Consider the following 16,268-nt stretch of genomic DNA (forward strand, 5'->3'; position numbering starts at 1 on the left):
GCTAAGTCCTTTAAGTGAATGGATTCTTTTCTACAGATCATCCTAACTCTATCAATCAGATTTTTTTTAATGAGAAATTAAAAGACCTATTATTCATGGGAAAAGAAAAAAGATGCATTTATAATAGATGGAGGTACTATTTAAGCAGTGCTTATACTGTACCAAGCACCCCTTTGAACTTTTCACATATATTTGCTCTTTTAATTCTTATACCAACCTTTAAAAGATACCAATATTAGCATCATTTTAGAGCTGAGACATAGAGAACATAAGTGATTTGCATAAGGTTACACAGATAAGAGTGTTGGAGTAAGATTCAAACACATGCAATTTCATTCAGCATCTGTACTTTTAATCACAGGCATATTACCTTTCGATTTTTGTTCCTGCTTTTTTAGTATAATATATTTCATCATAGACTAAATGTTGATAAAGATAAGATATTTTAGAGCAGTTATAATAATATATGATTTTAATAGAGCAGAAATTCTGAAAAATGTGTATGCTGGAGGTTGAGTCCAAATTTAGCTTCACAGCTTCACTGTATTCTGTATGGTTCATACACTGTGTCTTATAACCTCCTATAATGCAGGAATTTTCCCTGCGTGTGGTCTTTCTTATCCATGTATGATAATGCATATCATAACAGTATTGCACAGTATATAAAGGTTTTATGGGTGTGCATGTCAGATTCATTCAGTGTTTGTAAGGTGACATCAACACGTTTTTGTTGTAATACTTATTAGATGGAAAGCAGTAAGTGTATCCCCAATATAGTTTTGGGATATCCCCAAAATATCCCCCAAATATTCTAGATGGTATACACTGAGTTCTGATGCTTGATTGTAAGGCAAGCACAGCATTGTTCATGACTATTCTGCTTCATAATTAGCATTTCAGAATCGTTGAAAATGTACTTTCTGCTCTGAAACTTTCAGCACCTTGTTTTTGGGATCAAGTCTTTCATCGCATACCTGATTCCAGATGTACCAAAGAACCTGTATGACCGAATACGACGGGAGAAGTACTTAGTCCAAGAAATGATGTACGAGGCTGAACTAGAACACTTGCAACAGCAGCGGAGAAAAAGTGGTCACCCTGTTCACCATGAATGGCCTTAGTGGACGCCTGTTGCCCACTGGGGGCAATACCATTAGTAGACATGATGGCAAATTATAATTCTAGGTGGAATCAGAGGAAGGCATATGCGCCTAACCACATATACAGTATGATACTTGGAAATACATCAGAGCCATCTCTGGATCTGAAATATCCAGTCGTCTAGGGAAGAAGAAAAATGACTCATGACCTTAAAAAATGGTTAGATTGACATTGCAGGAAGCCAGGGTCTAATTCTCAGAACCAGCCTCAGGGAATTGTGTGTTTGGAAACCTCCACCTTCCATCAACACAGTATACTAGGGAGGGTGATGATGAGGTTTCTAATGACAGATTTCCATGTAAATGTACACAAGTCAGGCATGACTTAAAGTGTCATGTGGTCCTCATGCACACACTAATCTGACTTTGGAATCTTCGGTTGAGTTGAGATACTTACCAGGAAATGACAAATCAGTTATTGCCTTTGCTGCCAGAACATGTCCCTTCAACTTACTGTTTTATAGGAATTTCCTTTGTTTCTTGCTGAGATATTTGGATCTGTGTCACAGGAAATTCATGTTTTTTTTTTCACTGACTATGCAGTTGAAAAGTTGCACAACTTCAGTAGTCAAACCAAAAATCTAAGACTCCAAAAAGAATACCATTTATTGAAATAATATTCTATTGCATTGGCTGCATTCAAATCTGTTTTATCACTAGCAGATTAACTTTCACTGCCTTTTTTTTCTCCTTTACTAAATGCCAATGGAGTCATATTGTTATAAAATATGGATGCTCATTCTCCTGTCATTTAGAAGATGATGAATCCGTATTTTACTGTGGAAAGCTGTTTTATAGTATACTTAATTTCCACCTCCCTGATTTATTACAGTTCTCACAGAATAACTTGAAATGCTGTAAATATATTGATTTTCCTTGTACCTTTGCACCTTGCAATACGGAACACAAGTTATTAATACAATTCATGCACCTCTGAGACCAGTTACACAGTATTCCATCATAGCTTGTTTATTCAGGAAAGCAGAAGCCAGATGCTTTGCAACATGTAAGCTTTTCCAACAACGTGCACTCTTGCTCATGAGCTGGTGAAAACAATGCATGAATATAAATTTATATTATTTGTAAAAGAACACAATTTTTTGAGTTTTACTTTCTTTTTATCACTGAAGGGAGTTTTCTGTTATTTCTTTGGTAGATTGATTTGGTTTATTTCTGAAAACTCACTAGAAACAAAGTCAAATTAATTGTGAAAGACATCATTTTTGCTTGTTGTGGAGTTGCTGTTTCTCTGAACTCTGTGAGCATGAATGTTTACAGACTGATGTTGGAGGAAGCATTCAAATAAAAAAAGTCTGGTGGAGGCATAAACTATGGGGGCAGGATGGGAAGAAAGAGAAGAGTTGAATTAAGAAAATATATAGTAGAAATCAAGACACTTTTTCTTGCAAAACAAAGCTAATCTCAATTTTCTTCTTCTGGGAATGGGATGAGGCATGCATAATCGTGGTGGTGGTGGTTCAGTTGCCAAGTCATGCCCATCTTTTTGAGACCTCATGGACTGTAGCCCGCCAGGCTCCTCTGTCCATGGGTTTCTCCAGGCAAGAATATTGGAGGGGTTTGCCATTTCCTTCTCCATGGGATCTTCCTGACCCAAATCTCATCCATTGACAGGCAGACTCTTTACCACTGAGCCACCAGAGAAGCCCATATGTAATCATGCATTCATACACATATGTGATTTTTTTGTGTGCCGTTTAAAGGTACAGTTATTTCCAAAATTTATAAAGACCAGATTAAACCCAATGGAAATAAAACTATTTTGTATGTGTGCAAGGGTTTCTCTAGCAAGAAAAGTCATAAAGTTTCTCTTCACTATTTTAAAAATTTTAACAATGAAAGTGTTTTCTGTTTTGTTTTATTTTCGTTTTCCTTTCTTTCTCTCCAGAGATAAATAAATCACAGTGGTTGGTTGATATTTGTCAAAAATACTTACTTCCCTACCTGCCCTCTGATTCTGAGCAAGAGGAAGAACTTCAGACTCTAAATGTCCTCCCATTCCCTTGCCTCAAGGAATTCTTCCATTCAGATTCCAGAGAGGTTTTGTTTCTGCCACCTGCCTTTTCACAGTAACTAATTGTACTAACTGCACAAAGAAACTTTAAATACTTCCATTTTGTAGCATCTGCATTTCCTTTTCTTTGTTGGTTAAATGTATACACATGCCTGAGGATAAATACTCTCTATGCCTATTGAAGACATAAATGAACCTGACATTTATGTCCATTTACAATTAGGGACACAAGGCAAAGACATTTGCCTTATAGTAAAGAATACCAATAGCTATGCCCTTGAGAATTTGTCTCTTTCTGAGTTATTTTTATATAACCATAGAAAATCATATTGATTACCTAGTGGGAATAATATGAACAGAGAAAGGTATTTTTAATACAAATTATGATACATTGATTTAGGAAATGCCTTCTCTGATATTTTTGAAATCGATGGAAAAATAGAGAAACAATGAAAAAAATTATCTGAAATTCTCCTTTTGTGAAACAATGCAGTAGAATCTAGTTATATCTTCATCGTTGTTGACAGCAAAATATTGACAGCCCCACACGGTATATCAGTTTTAGACAACTCAGCTTTAGTTGAGAGAAATATTTTATATCATGGTTTTCATATGAATACAAATTATTTCTCAAAGATTTATATAACACACTATTCTCAGGAATTCTGTATTACATGAATGCTGCTTATATATTTTCTTATTCTAAATTGTTGTCTTTTCAAGCAGATAACTAATATACACATATATGTGCATGCTCTCAGCCTTGACAAGTTGCGCCAGGCTGTAGCATTTTCATTGTACAGTGTGTGGAAAATTGCTCTAGGTTATAGCTGAAATTGTTTGCAGTTGTCTGAGTCCGTGCACGCACTTTGAGATAAAATGTGCCTGAGTGACTGCATGAGGAGATACAACTTCTGAATGCTGCATATTCTTCCAAAATGACTCTTAGCACAATCTGTTGTAGAATGCGATAAAAAGGAATCTTTTTCACTCAATAAATTTTCATGTGAGATGGTATTTTTTCTATAATATGCATGTTAATTTAATCCTGCTTGTTTTCTAAATTTGACGCTGGGATTTGTTGAGTGTGTATGGGAAGAGGGGATTACATATTCTTTAGTTCTCCAAGGCAATAGTTTCCTTTTCTTTGGGCCCTTCTCCACTCTAGAAAAGTTTTGACTCTTTGTCTTCCAATAAACTCACTGTCATCATCGAAGCATTTCCTATGGTAGTGCAGACGGAGCACCACATTGATCCTAATAGTGCTTTGTGTTAGCAAAGATGGGAGAGGAAGCTTGATCTTACACTTGGACTGGCTCTATCAGTCACCATTAAAATCTCCATTGAAAAAAAATAATAATAAAATCTCCATAGAACAGGAAGTTTAGCAGAGATTATAATTCATGCCAACGAAGAAGGACAAATTGAGCCTGCTGTCAACAAGAAGCCACCAAATTGCCCATTTTTTCTCAATTTGATGGTGCAAATTGAAAATCCAGGTTGTGAAAAGAATTGCTTAAATGATAAGGCTGAATTGATTTATCAATTGGTAACAGGGAAGCGTAAGCCAAGATGTGTTTGTGTATATGCGTGTGTATATGTGTGTGTATATTTGTGTGAGTGGGTGCATCCATACACAGGACTAGGAATTCATTTTTTTCTGTAAAAACCAGTGAGCACTTACTGTCTGTGAGATATGCCTAACTCAGTCCTGTTACGTTAATCTCATATTTTTACTTTCCCCCAAACCTCAGTATTATAACAAGCTCCAGAAACAGTTAAGTTTTATCCAAAGCATCAGTGAACCTCTTATATCCTTCCTGTTATCCTCAGTAGCTCAAAAGAAAACATTTTAGGAATGGCTTGGAAAACCCAGCTTCTAATGGAAAGGTGGGCATTCCTGTATAGACATTTCTATTCAAAATGAAATGTGTCAACAAAGCATAGTCTGAGACTGACTGGGCTTGAGCTTGAATCACTAATCAGTATAGGTTCTCGCTACCTAGGATTCATATACTTGTAGTGGTGTTAAGAGTGTCAAGAGTGCTTGCCAGCTGTGTTCATCTCAGAAACGACACCCATGACCACATTTAATGGTTTTCTTTCCAGAGAACACAGATATTAGAGCCACTGCATCCTAGCCACATCCACAGGACATGTTTTCAGGAAAGTAAGATGAAAGCAGACAGATTGGGAGAAGAGACTCGTATCTGAGACCAGATCCAATTTCTTAGACCATCACATTAAGGAAGAGACATCTATACCTCCTACCTTACTACTTTATGATGGTATCAATGTGTGCTCCGGCACATTCTCCCTGGGCGGGCGGGGGGCGGGAAGCAACTGTTCCATGTATAACTATCCCCGAAGTGGGAGCCTTGTACACCAGACAGGACAGTCAGCTAGGTGGGTTCAGCTTTACATCTTTCCCTAAGAAGGAAGGGGATGATACTTTCATACATATGGTGGCGTTGACTTATTCAGGATATTTGCTTGCTCTCAGTTCTCTCTCTGTGGGAAAAGCAGTATCTTTGCTCTGTTTTTCAGAAAGCAAATTTCCTAAAGTTATTAGTTGAAAACAAAACCTAATGAGATCCATTTCGGTAATTCCCCACAAAAATGATTGTCATGTGGATAGCTAACCCCCTGTGGTATTTAGAGTGAGTGAGTGAGTGAAGTCGCTCAGTCATGTCTGACTCTTTGCGACCCCATGGACTGCAGCCAACCAGGATCCTCAGTCCATGGGATTTTCCAGGCAAGAATACTGAAGTGGGTCACCATTTCCTTCTCCCTGTGGTATTTAAGCTGCCTGCAAATCTTTATAATTATTTTGTCAATGCCCCTCAATGCTGCCAGGTAAACACTTCAAACCAAATTTAATATCTTTTCTAACAAAAATATGAGCAGATTTTCTCACTGATTTCGACATATTATACTTTTTTGGGTGCTGTTCTGTAAGTGAGAAAAGGGAGAATTGAATGATCAGAAAACTTGGATAGCAAAGATAATCATGGAAGCAGTGTTCTGAGAATGGCAGGCATGGGCACGATCGGACCTTCCCACCAAAGCAAAAATGGCTATTTTGCAGATCCTGATTCAGTATCTGCTGTCTGTACACCCTGCCTTCTTTCTGACTGAAAAACAATTTCAGTTTAGTTCATCTTTTAATATGAAGAAGAAATGGAGGCTTTATGGTCTTGTTTTCCTTTTTTTTTTTTTCTTTTCTATTTTAAAACATGAAGCTAGATCTAGTAAGCTTAGATTTCAGTGACAACTCTAGTTAAAGAATAATCATATCAGTTTTCGATGTTGAAGATGAACTTGCACTTAAGTGCAAAATTTTTTCTTCCTGGAATAGTAGTTGGCCTCCATAGTGTAATTTTCAAGTAGGAAAGAGCTATCAGCATCCTATAATTGGGAGAATTTGGGGAAGGCCAGAAGAGAAAGACGATTTCTCCAAACATTTTTGTTTTCAATATGAGAATTACATTGCAGCCATATATTTAGCCTAATGATTATAAATATCAATTTTTTTTTCTTTTTACTTTCAACTTTTGCTCTGAAAATGCTAAAAATCTTAAAATATGAATCTTAACAATAGTGATTATTAATCTTTAACCATTCCAAACTCTCATAAGAAATTTTAAAGCCAGTTAAGGAATTCTTTGCTCTGTTGAGATAGACTGAATAAGTTTTTTAGATGGTATCTTCTCAAAGACAGTATTATTGAAAGAAGGTCGACATTATTGAAGAAAGTGAACAATAAAGATTCATAAGCCTTTATAATGTAGATTCTGAATTGGTCAACAGCATGGTCTAAATGCTCAGTTCTCTACAAAATCTGCCTGACTATATTTCACTGCTACAAATAAGCAATTTGGGGATCACTTATTTATTTTCTTACATGGCAGTTACATTGGCATGAAATCAATACACTACATTTTTTTTTCACTACATGAAATTTATTCTTAGCTTTTCAAATGTGTTAAAGCAGACTCTATAATTGGGAACTGTGTGTTGAGAATACCTGAGTATACACTTGCTTTAAGATTTTTAAAAAAGAGATGAATTGTTGTTTATAGAAATTCCTGAGGACAAATAAGTCATGTCCATAATTGCTACCACCATTATATTTGCTTTTCTTTATTTATCATAACCAATTTTATTGTCATAAAATCCCCTTAATGTTTATTTCTCTGTCTATATATGTGTGTGTATGTGTATATGTAGCCCTGGGTAGCCCAGATGTTACAGGCATTATCCAAAACACTGAAGAAGAAGTCGTGTTATATAACAATATGTCAGATCTTATTTGACATATATTTCCTTGCTCACTTGGTTGACCTGCCTTACTATGTTGTTTAAATAGAATATTTTAGAGAATATAACTATTTTCATCCCACTCCTGACCCTAGAGAATATTCAATTGACCACTTGAATGCACTTCAATTTGCACTTATTTTTAGAAGATATAAATAATTATGTATTTTCATTATGTATGTCTTTTCTTATTCTATAGAAATTTTTTCCCCTAAAATTAACTAGTTATACAAATATAGCATTAAATTGACTGGTATTTCAGGGCTCTATGAAAAAGCTACTTACAATTTTGGAAATACAAAAATATCATCTTAAATTTCCTGTTGATGTACAGAAGCATTATTATTAACCAACAGTTTCCATTATAGAGTAGGATTATTCTTCTAATTTGTCATTAGAGTCCAATAAGAAAGGTCACTGATATCCTGACATCCCATGTGAGGGCCATTTTGTATTAAGTAGCCAAATATTTATAACCTTATGTCTGTCTTGTGAAGATAACTTGATATTTCAAATATCAAAGGTACAGTAAAAGAAAAGTGGGCTTATGAGTGTTTGTTACTCATATAAGTCTTTGCAAATCTAGATTAGATGGGTCAAAAGATTGGAATGGAGGAGAAAATAATGGTAATAACTTTTTCCAAGAATTACAAGTAAAAATAACCATTAGGTGATTACAATTGATTACTAGTTACTGTTGCTTAAAGTTTTATATCATTTTAATATACATCATTTGTAATATCAATTAAATTTTGTTTGAAAATAGATTTTACTTCAACATTATGAATACTGGATAAAAGAGGTCAACTGTCCAGGAAATCTAGTTGCTACAAAACTGAGACTGAGCACATTAGATTTTTTAATATTCAAATGTACATAGAAAGAGATAAAATGTCTATTACTAATTTTAAAGCAATTTATTTCTAAAAGAACAATTAAAGAGAGACTCCTCTTTTTTTATTTATTGATCTGATCTTTGTAACAATGCTTGATTAAGATTGAAATTACCATAAAAATATTTCAATAATACTCTCTTCGAAATACTGGTTGCAAGCCCCCTGGACTGTGGTTTATTTCTTTTTATATTTAGAAAGAAATGGAATAACATCATAAAATTACAAAATAATGAAACTTATACTACAGAAAAATTTATTTGAATTAAACAAAGGGAAAAGTCCTCCCCCTTTCCACTGTTGTTTCAGTTCAGTTCAGTTCAGTCGCTCAGTCGTGTCTGACTCTTTGCAACCCCATGAACCGCAGCACGCCAGGCTTCCCTGTCCATCACCAACTGCTGTAGCCTACCCAAGCCCATGTCCATTGACTCGGTGATGCCATCCAACAATCTCATCCTCTATCATCTCCTTCTCCTCCTGCCCTCAATCTTTCCCAGCATCAGGGTCTTTTCCAGTGAGTCAGCTCTTCGCATCAGGTGGCCAAAGTATTGGAGTTTCAGCTTCAACATCAGTCCTTCCAATGAACACCCAGGACTGATCTCTTTAGGATGAACTGGTTGGATCTCCTTGCAGTCCAAGGGACTCTCAAGAGTCTTCTCCAACACCACAGTTCAAAAGCATCAATTCTTCGGCACTCAGCTTTCTTTGTAGTCCAACTCTCACATCCATACATGACCACTGGAAAAACCATAGCCTTGACTAGACAGATGTTTTTGGATGAAGTAATGTCTTTGCTTCTTAATATGCTGTCTAGGTTGGTCATAACTTTCCTTCCAAGGAGCAAGCGTCTTTTAAATTCATGGCTGCAATCACCATCTGCAGTGATTTTGGAGCCCCCCAAAATAAAGCCAGCCACTGTTTCCACTGTTTCCCCATCTATTTGCCATGAAGTGATGGGACCAGATGCCATGATCTTAGTTTTCTGAATGTTGAGCTTTAAACCAACTTTTTCACTCTCCTCTTTCACTTTCCTCAAGAGGCTCTTTAGTTCTTCTTCATTTTCTGCCATAAGGGTGATGTCATCTGCATATCTGAGGTTACTGATATTTCTCCTGGAAATCTTTTTCCAGCTTGTGCTTCATCCAGCCCCGTGTTTCTCATGATGTACTCTGCATATAAGTTAAATAAGCAGGGTGACAATATACAGCCTTGACATACTCCTTTTCCTATTTGAAACCAGTCTATTCCATGTCCAGTTCTAACTGTTGCTTCAGTTAGAGAACCACATTTGCTATTAACTGTGCATTGAGTGGCAAACTTAAGTTGAAATGCTGTTTACTTATCAAAGTTTACACTTATGAATGTATTACTTAAATCATAGAGATGAATATTACACTTTTCAATAATAAAACTTGTCTATCTTTAGAAAAGTATTTTTTTCTGTTTTTATGAATTTAGGACCTTTAGAAAAGTTACTCTTTGGAAGGTCATATTTTAATTGAACTCAGCATTATGTTTCTTGAAAATCCTAAAGGGAAACAGTAAACCAATTCAATTTAAAATGGAATGAATACCATTTTATTCATATACTGCAGACTAACATTGAATGTTACATGCAGGTCAGTCACTGTGCTAACTACAGATGATGCTAACTACTGTGCTAACTACAGATGATTTACCTCTGTAAATCTTCGCAACAATTCTATTAAGTAGGGACAGTTTTGCTCCTTTTAATTTGTGAATAAAGTGTAAAAAGTCTTGCCCAAGATTACCAAGATAATTTTTGTTAGAACTTACATTTAAACCTGAAGCCCTAAAAAAAAAAAAAAAAAAAAAAAAAAACCTGAAGCCCTTTGACTCCAATCCCTCACCTCAATCAAGAAGCTTGCTCCAAATGGTGACAAAGAAAATGTCAGTCATCAAATCAAATTCATCCGAAATGAGTGAAAAAGGCATTGAGTACATTCTGCTCCATTTTTACCAATATCTGTGAGTATGTTTAAAAGATAAGAGACTGGCATCAAGTTTGGCACATTTTAGGTTGTCCTAGAGCTCATCATTCATTGTCCCCTTGTTGAAAATATCCCTGTTCATTCTGTGGCAAAATCAACCACAAGTGTAACCCATTTTTATGGCTTTGAACTTAGCCCTGGAGAGACTTTATACTGCACCAGTGGCCTTGAAACAACTCTGAGCTGACATTCCTTAGGGAGTGAGGCAGCAGAAGTGTGCTATTTCTAACTAGGCAGATCTGTTGACCTGGCCCTTGTAGTGTCTGTCTGCTTCTCTACACAGCACATGTGGTTTCTGTGCACTGTGGAGATGGCTTTCCTTGGATCCCCATCTGCTCTTAGATTTTTCACCTGTTCTTTTGCAGATAATTATGTGTGATCCCTATATTGACCTCTAAAATTTCTTGAAATGTGACCTCAGAATGCCATAGGTTCAATCACATGAGAGAAGACAGACACATTTGTATAATAAATGTTATTTTCAACGTGCAAGTAAGTCATTTTATATATTGAAAATACTCCAGGTGAAAGAATTAGTGACTAAAAAAGAAAAAGCATCCAAAAACTTTCTGGGAAAGTAGTAAGCTAGTGAAATATCTGTAGGAGAATTTGTGAGTCAACTTTGTAAGAGAATTTGTGAGTAAAATGGAAAAATATAGGGTACCTTTTAGTTTTGCAGAATTCCAAGTGAAATTCTGAATTTTATATATATATAGCTACTATATATATGTATGTGTATATATATACACATACATCTATATATTTATAGTGTGCATGCTCAGTTGTGTCCAACTTTTTGGGACCCCATGGACTGTAGCCTGCCAAACCCCTTTGTCCATGGAATTTTCCAGGCAAGAATACTGGATTGGGTTGCCATTTCCTCCTCCAGGGGATCTTCCCACCCAGGGATAGAACTCACATCTCCTGTGGCTCCTCCATTGGCAGCTGGATTCTTTACCATGAGCCACCAGGGATATCTCTTTATAGATAGCGCTACTGTTAATCTAATTCTTATCCTCAGATTTTTTTTTTTCTTCTTTATCCCATTAACTGAGCCAATGAGGTTTGGCCCAGATTTCAACATTCACCTAATGTATTTTTCAAGTTCTAATTGATAAGAATGTCTTAACTACTAAATCATTTGGAAAATAGTTGCAATTCTCAATTTACAAATCCTTAGATCAATACCTTCATTAGCATGCTGGACCTCAAAAATGTTTTTAGTAATTCGTTTCCTTCTCATTTTCATATTATTTTCTCCAATGTACTTCCTTTCCCTTCTTTCCTCCTCTTTTCAAAATGTATTTTTCTCATCTCTCTTGCATATCATAGCCCAATTTTCTCTTCCTCTCCCATTATTTCACCTCCTGTTTGAAATTGGAAAAGAGAAGGCAAGCAATGGACTATGACTTATAAACTCCAGCTATATTTTAAACTCCTCTATTGATTGTTTTCCCTTCTTTCTAGTTTATCTCTCTATTAATAAACACTGTTTACATAATTTGCCCCCTTCTCCTGCTTCTTTTAAAGTTTTCTCCTCTTGGGTAACATTGATACAACACAGCCTCGCGACTCCTTATCCGTACTTATTTGGATCATTTCTTCTTACTTTGCTGACATACTCGTTCTAGGCCTCTTCATCTTACCTGGCCACCAAAATAAATATGTGGCCCCTGACCTAATGTACCTGACAGACATCAGTTTGTTTCTTACTATCTTTCCTCTGATCTAGCACCTATGGCACTGGTTCTTTTTAACCCTTTAAGGATTTGATTTCTTTGCTTCTTCCAAAAAGCTTTGATTGACTCTCCATTTGTTAACTCACTTTTTGATCTATAATCTCCTCTCACTCCAGAACTTTAACGATCATTTTCTAGAATTCAACTACTATGGTCTTTACTTCCATCTCCTTAACCTGATGGATCACAGTGAGCTTGTAGATATGAGCTGAAGGAACAAAGTAGGAATCCTGTGGACAAGGCATTTAGCACCAAAGAAGACTCTGGGGCTTCTGGAATCCCTTGTGGGCTGGTAAGCTAGCTGTAAGTTTCTTTTGCACAATACTGTCCTAACAGCTGCCTATTGGGGCCTTTGCTCTTTACCCAGCTCAGTAGTAAAGAATCCACCTGCCAGTGCAGAAGATGCTGGAATGCAGGAGACAACAGAGACACAGGTTCGATCTCTGGGTCAGAAAGATCCCCTGCAGTAGGAAATGGCAACCCACTCCAGTATTCTTGCCTGAAAACTTCCATAGACAGAGAAGCCTGGCAGGCTATGGTCCATAGGGTCACAAAGAGTCAGACACGACTGAGCGACTGAGCACTCATGCATACACGGAAAAAGACTCTAGACTTCTTATTGAGCACAGAGTGAATTTTTCACTGTAAGGTGATAGAAGAGAAGAAGAAATACTACACTAAGAATATAAAGGGAGCAGAGTATTTAGTTATAGTTGTTCCCATTTACCAGACATACCAGTCTCTCCTCTTATGCTGAGCAAAATTAATTTGAAGTCTTGGTCAGGACAGCTGTAATAGCAAGAATGACTGGAAGAGGACTTAAAGGTGTGTGGGTGGGTTGAGGGGAGGGATTAAGATCAGTCGTGTTCCCATTGCACCTGCAGGATGAAGGGATGTGACATGCCTGCATATATGTAAGGTCTGGGGGTTGGGGTGGACGTTATTCCCTTGTTTTATGAGCAGTGTCAGGGAAGCGTTTAATACGCAGCTCTCCTCCTGCAAACTCCAACATGTATGTGCTGTGTGTGCTTAGCTGCTCAGGCCTGTCCAACTCTTTGAGACCCCATGGACTGCAGCCCCCCAGGCTCCTCTGTCCGTGGGGATTCTCCAGGCAAGAAGACTGCTGTGGGTCGCTGTTTCCTTCTCCAGGAGATCTTCCCAACCCAGGGGTTGAACCCAGCTCTCCCGCATTGCAGGCAGATTCTTTACCAGCTTAGCCACCAGGGAAGCCCAAGAATACTGGAGTGGGTAGCCTATCCCTTCTCCAGGGCATCTTCCTGACCCAGGAGTCAAACCGGGGTCTCCTGCATCGCAGGCAGATTCTTTACCGGCTGAACTACCAGGGAAGCTCAAACTCCAAGATATTTGATGGCTAAAAAAAAAAACTACAAAAAAATAAAATAAAATACCCAGCCAACCAACAAACACACATAGTCCCTGGAGTTTTATATAACACAAAACAAAGAGACTGATTCTTACACTCTGATGAAGTCAAGCCCTAGTTTACTAAAAAAGAAAGTTGCTGGGGCACTTAAGGCTTGTCTATTTTTTCTCACCTGAAAGTGGGATCTTCCAAAAAATAGTCTTCAGAATATTCTGGGAAACATTCATTTTATTTGTGGTCATAAATAATATAAATACACATTAGACAACCCTGTCTTCTAGCAGTGGCAACTACAAAGTCTACTAACCAATGTGCTTAGTCGCTCAGTCGTGTCTGACCCCATGGACTATAGCCCGCCAGGCTCCTCTGTCCATGAGGATTCTCTAGGCAAGAATACCGGAGTGGGTTTCCATGCCCTCCTCCAGGGAATCTTCCCAACCCAGGGATTGAACCCAGGTCTCCCGCATTGCAGGCAGATTCTTTACTGTCTGAGCTACCAGGAAAGCCCACTAAACATTAGGAAGGAATTATGTGGACTGTGTGTATTTGTGTGTGTGCGTGTGTTGCCTTAGAAATGGGTAATCTTCTCTAAAGCCATGTTGTCATAGCTTTTGTCCTTGGGATCATAGCCTGGAACATGCGCCAGGCTTTCTTGCTTGAGGCCGTTTTGTAAGACAGATTCAGCCCCTTGTTTCCAGGTACTGCCATTCTCAAGGTTTTCCTGAGGAAAATAGAAAGACACATATTAGTGGGACAGTCTTAATGTATCCCAAATCAAACTCAGGGAATCTTGCTTACACCTCCCCCTTTGAAAAAAAAAAAAAAAAGATAGATAAATATAAAAACAGCACAAATAACCCTGACCCAGGGCACTTCCTAACTGGTAGATTTGATGCCTCAATCCATGTAGGTGCCATTTCTAATGATGATGATGATAATAATAATAATAATAATAAAAACAGAGCAGTTTAGTCAGCTTGTGGCCCAAACAGTAAAGAATCTGCCTGCCATGCAGGAGGCCCAGGTTCGATGCTTGGATTGGGAAGATCCCTTGGAAAAAGGAACAGCTACCCACTCCAGTATTCTTGCCTAGAAAATCCCATGGACAGAGGATCCTAATGGGCTACAGTCCATGGGGTCACAAAGAGTCAGACACAGCTGAGCCAGTAATTGCATTGCACAATGTATCAATGCATGGAGTGAAAACCTCTATGTCTCTAGTACGACAGTCCTGTGAGGCAATAGTATTACTTCCTGAGGAGAGACAAACTTGTGTCTTGCAAGGTGGTCACCCTCTTCCTTTCCATGAACAGCAAGTCCTCTGGTCACGACAGGAGCCCTGTTATGCAAACTCTCCAGAAGGCTGCTCAGTGTTGTTCCTTGGCAAAGGAGCCCAGCAGTGACAGCTAAGTGTCCCCTCCCAGTCTAAACTCAGCCTTGAGAACAGAGGCTGTGTGCATCAGCAAGATTCCCCGTTTATCCCAGGAGATTTGTGCCCAGGAAGAGATGGCTGTAAAGCAGTAAATAACATGATTCTTTTTTTTTTTCTAGAACTTCCTCAAACTCCATTTATCCAAACAATACACTGCTTAGCCAGCTGCCTTGTCAGCAAATAGACTGCCTTCCCATTCTGAGCCCCTGTCAAGAAGGTGCTCTCCTTAGCAAAAACTGTGAAACTCAGCTTTACTTCACATACAAGTTATTATGGGCTTTGGGTAGGGGGGCAAGCAAATGACAACTTAAGAGCTGTGATAAGGGCAAAGAGTCCCTCTCCTAGAGTACTGACAGAGTGAAATGTCTGGACTTGAAAGAAAGATAATAAGCCCTCACTTTAAGGGAAAAAAATTCCTGCCTGTAATCAGACTGAGAGGAAAGACACGGATAAAACCAGTTGCAAACCCAGCAGGAAACACTGTTTCTGTCAAGGTCCTGGCATTATCAGATGCCATAGTAACTTGGAGTGATTACTGCTCTTCCACCAAAGCTGCCCCAGATGGCTTTGTCTCCATTCCCTCTTCCCTTACGTAGACCCCTCTTAGAATCCTCCAGCAGAAACACCAACCTTACCCTTTTGTTGAGGATGGCACCCTTGGGGTGTCCCAGACCCCTTCCTATATCAAGTCAGTAAGTCCAATCTGGTCTGACTTCAGGCTGTTACGGTGGTTGTGGGCTGAAGTGACCCTAATCATACTCAGGCAGTGTCTCTAGACCTTAATAGCACTGGGACAACTTCCCTCACCCTGTGTGGCCTGAACATGATTCTTGGAAGGATAAAAGGAGAGCTGGGAAATAGTATGTATCCTGCTGCTTCTCTGTCTGAGGAGTTCCATCAATAAATCTTACTTTATATTTATATATAAATAACAAATTTATATTTATACTTTGTGACATACCAGACATGTTCATATCCAGGTCACACTGCATGGTCTCCCCTTTGTTCTCAGATAAGAGCTGAAGTTCCAAAAATGTGAAAGTTGCTCAGTCATGTCCTATTCTTTGCAACCGCATGGACCATACAGTCCATGGAATTCTCCAGGCCAGAATACTGGAGTGGGTATCTGTTCCCTTCTCCAGGGCATCTTCCCAATCCAGGAATTGAACACATGTCTCTCGCATTGCAGGCAGATTCTTTACCAGTTGAGCCACCAGGGAAGCCTAAGAATACTGGAGTGGATAGCCTATCCCTTCTCCAAGGATTCCCCCAGGATCTTCCTGACCCAGGAATCAA

General features: G+C 38.2%; 2 protein-coding genes across 4 annotated transcripts in view; one reads left to right on the forward strand and one right to left on the reverse strand.

Moving 5' to 3' along the window:
* ANO3 (anoctamin 3) overlaps window positions 1-4,418 on the forward strand; it is a 429,104-nt gene extending 424,686 nt beyond the window's left edge. For all 3 annotated transcript variants that reach the window (XM_043908234.1, XM_043908242.1, XM_043908249.1), the window contains one exon: window positions 939-4,418. In XM_043908234.1, the coding sequence (XP_043764169.1) occupies window positions 939-1,121 (183 nt within the window). In that variant the 3' untranslated portion in view covers window positions 1,122-4,418. The remainder of the gene's footprint in view (window positions 1-938) is intronic.
* A 9,332-nt stretch (window positions 4,419-13,750) lies between these two features.
* The window catches only part of SLC5A12 (solute carrier family 5 member 12), a 51,607-nt gene continuing 49,089 nt past the window's right edge, over window positions 13,751-16,268 (reverse strand). Inside the window, exon 15 of the mRNA XM_043908275.1 lies at window positions 13,751-14,261. Within this exon, the coding sequence (XP_043764210.1) occupies window positions 14,109-14,261 (153 nt within the window). The 3' untranslated portion in view covers window positions 13,751-14,108. The remainder of the gene's footprint in view (window positions 14,262-16,268) is intronic.

Source organism: Cervus elaphus, chromosome 1 (assembly GCF_910594005.1).
Source record: "Cervus elaphus chromosome 1, mCerEla1.1, whole genome shotgun sequence".
In the NCBI taxonomy this organism is placed as follows: Eukaryota; Metazoa; Chordata; class Mammalia; order Artiodactyla; family Cervidae; genus Cervus; species Cervus elaphus.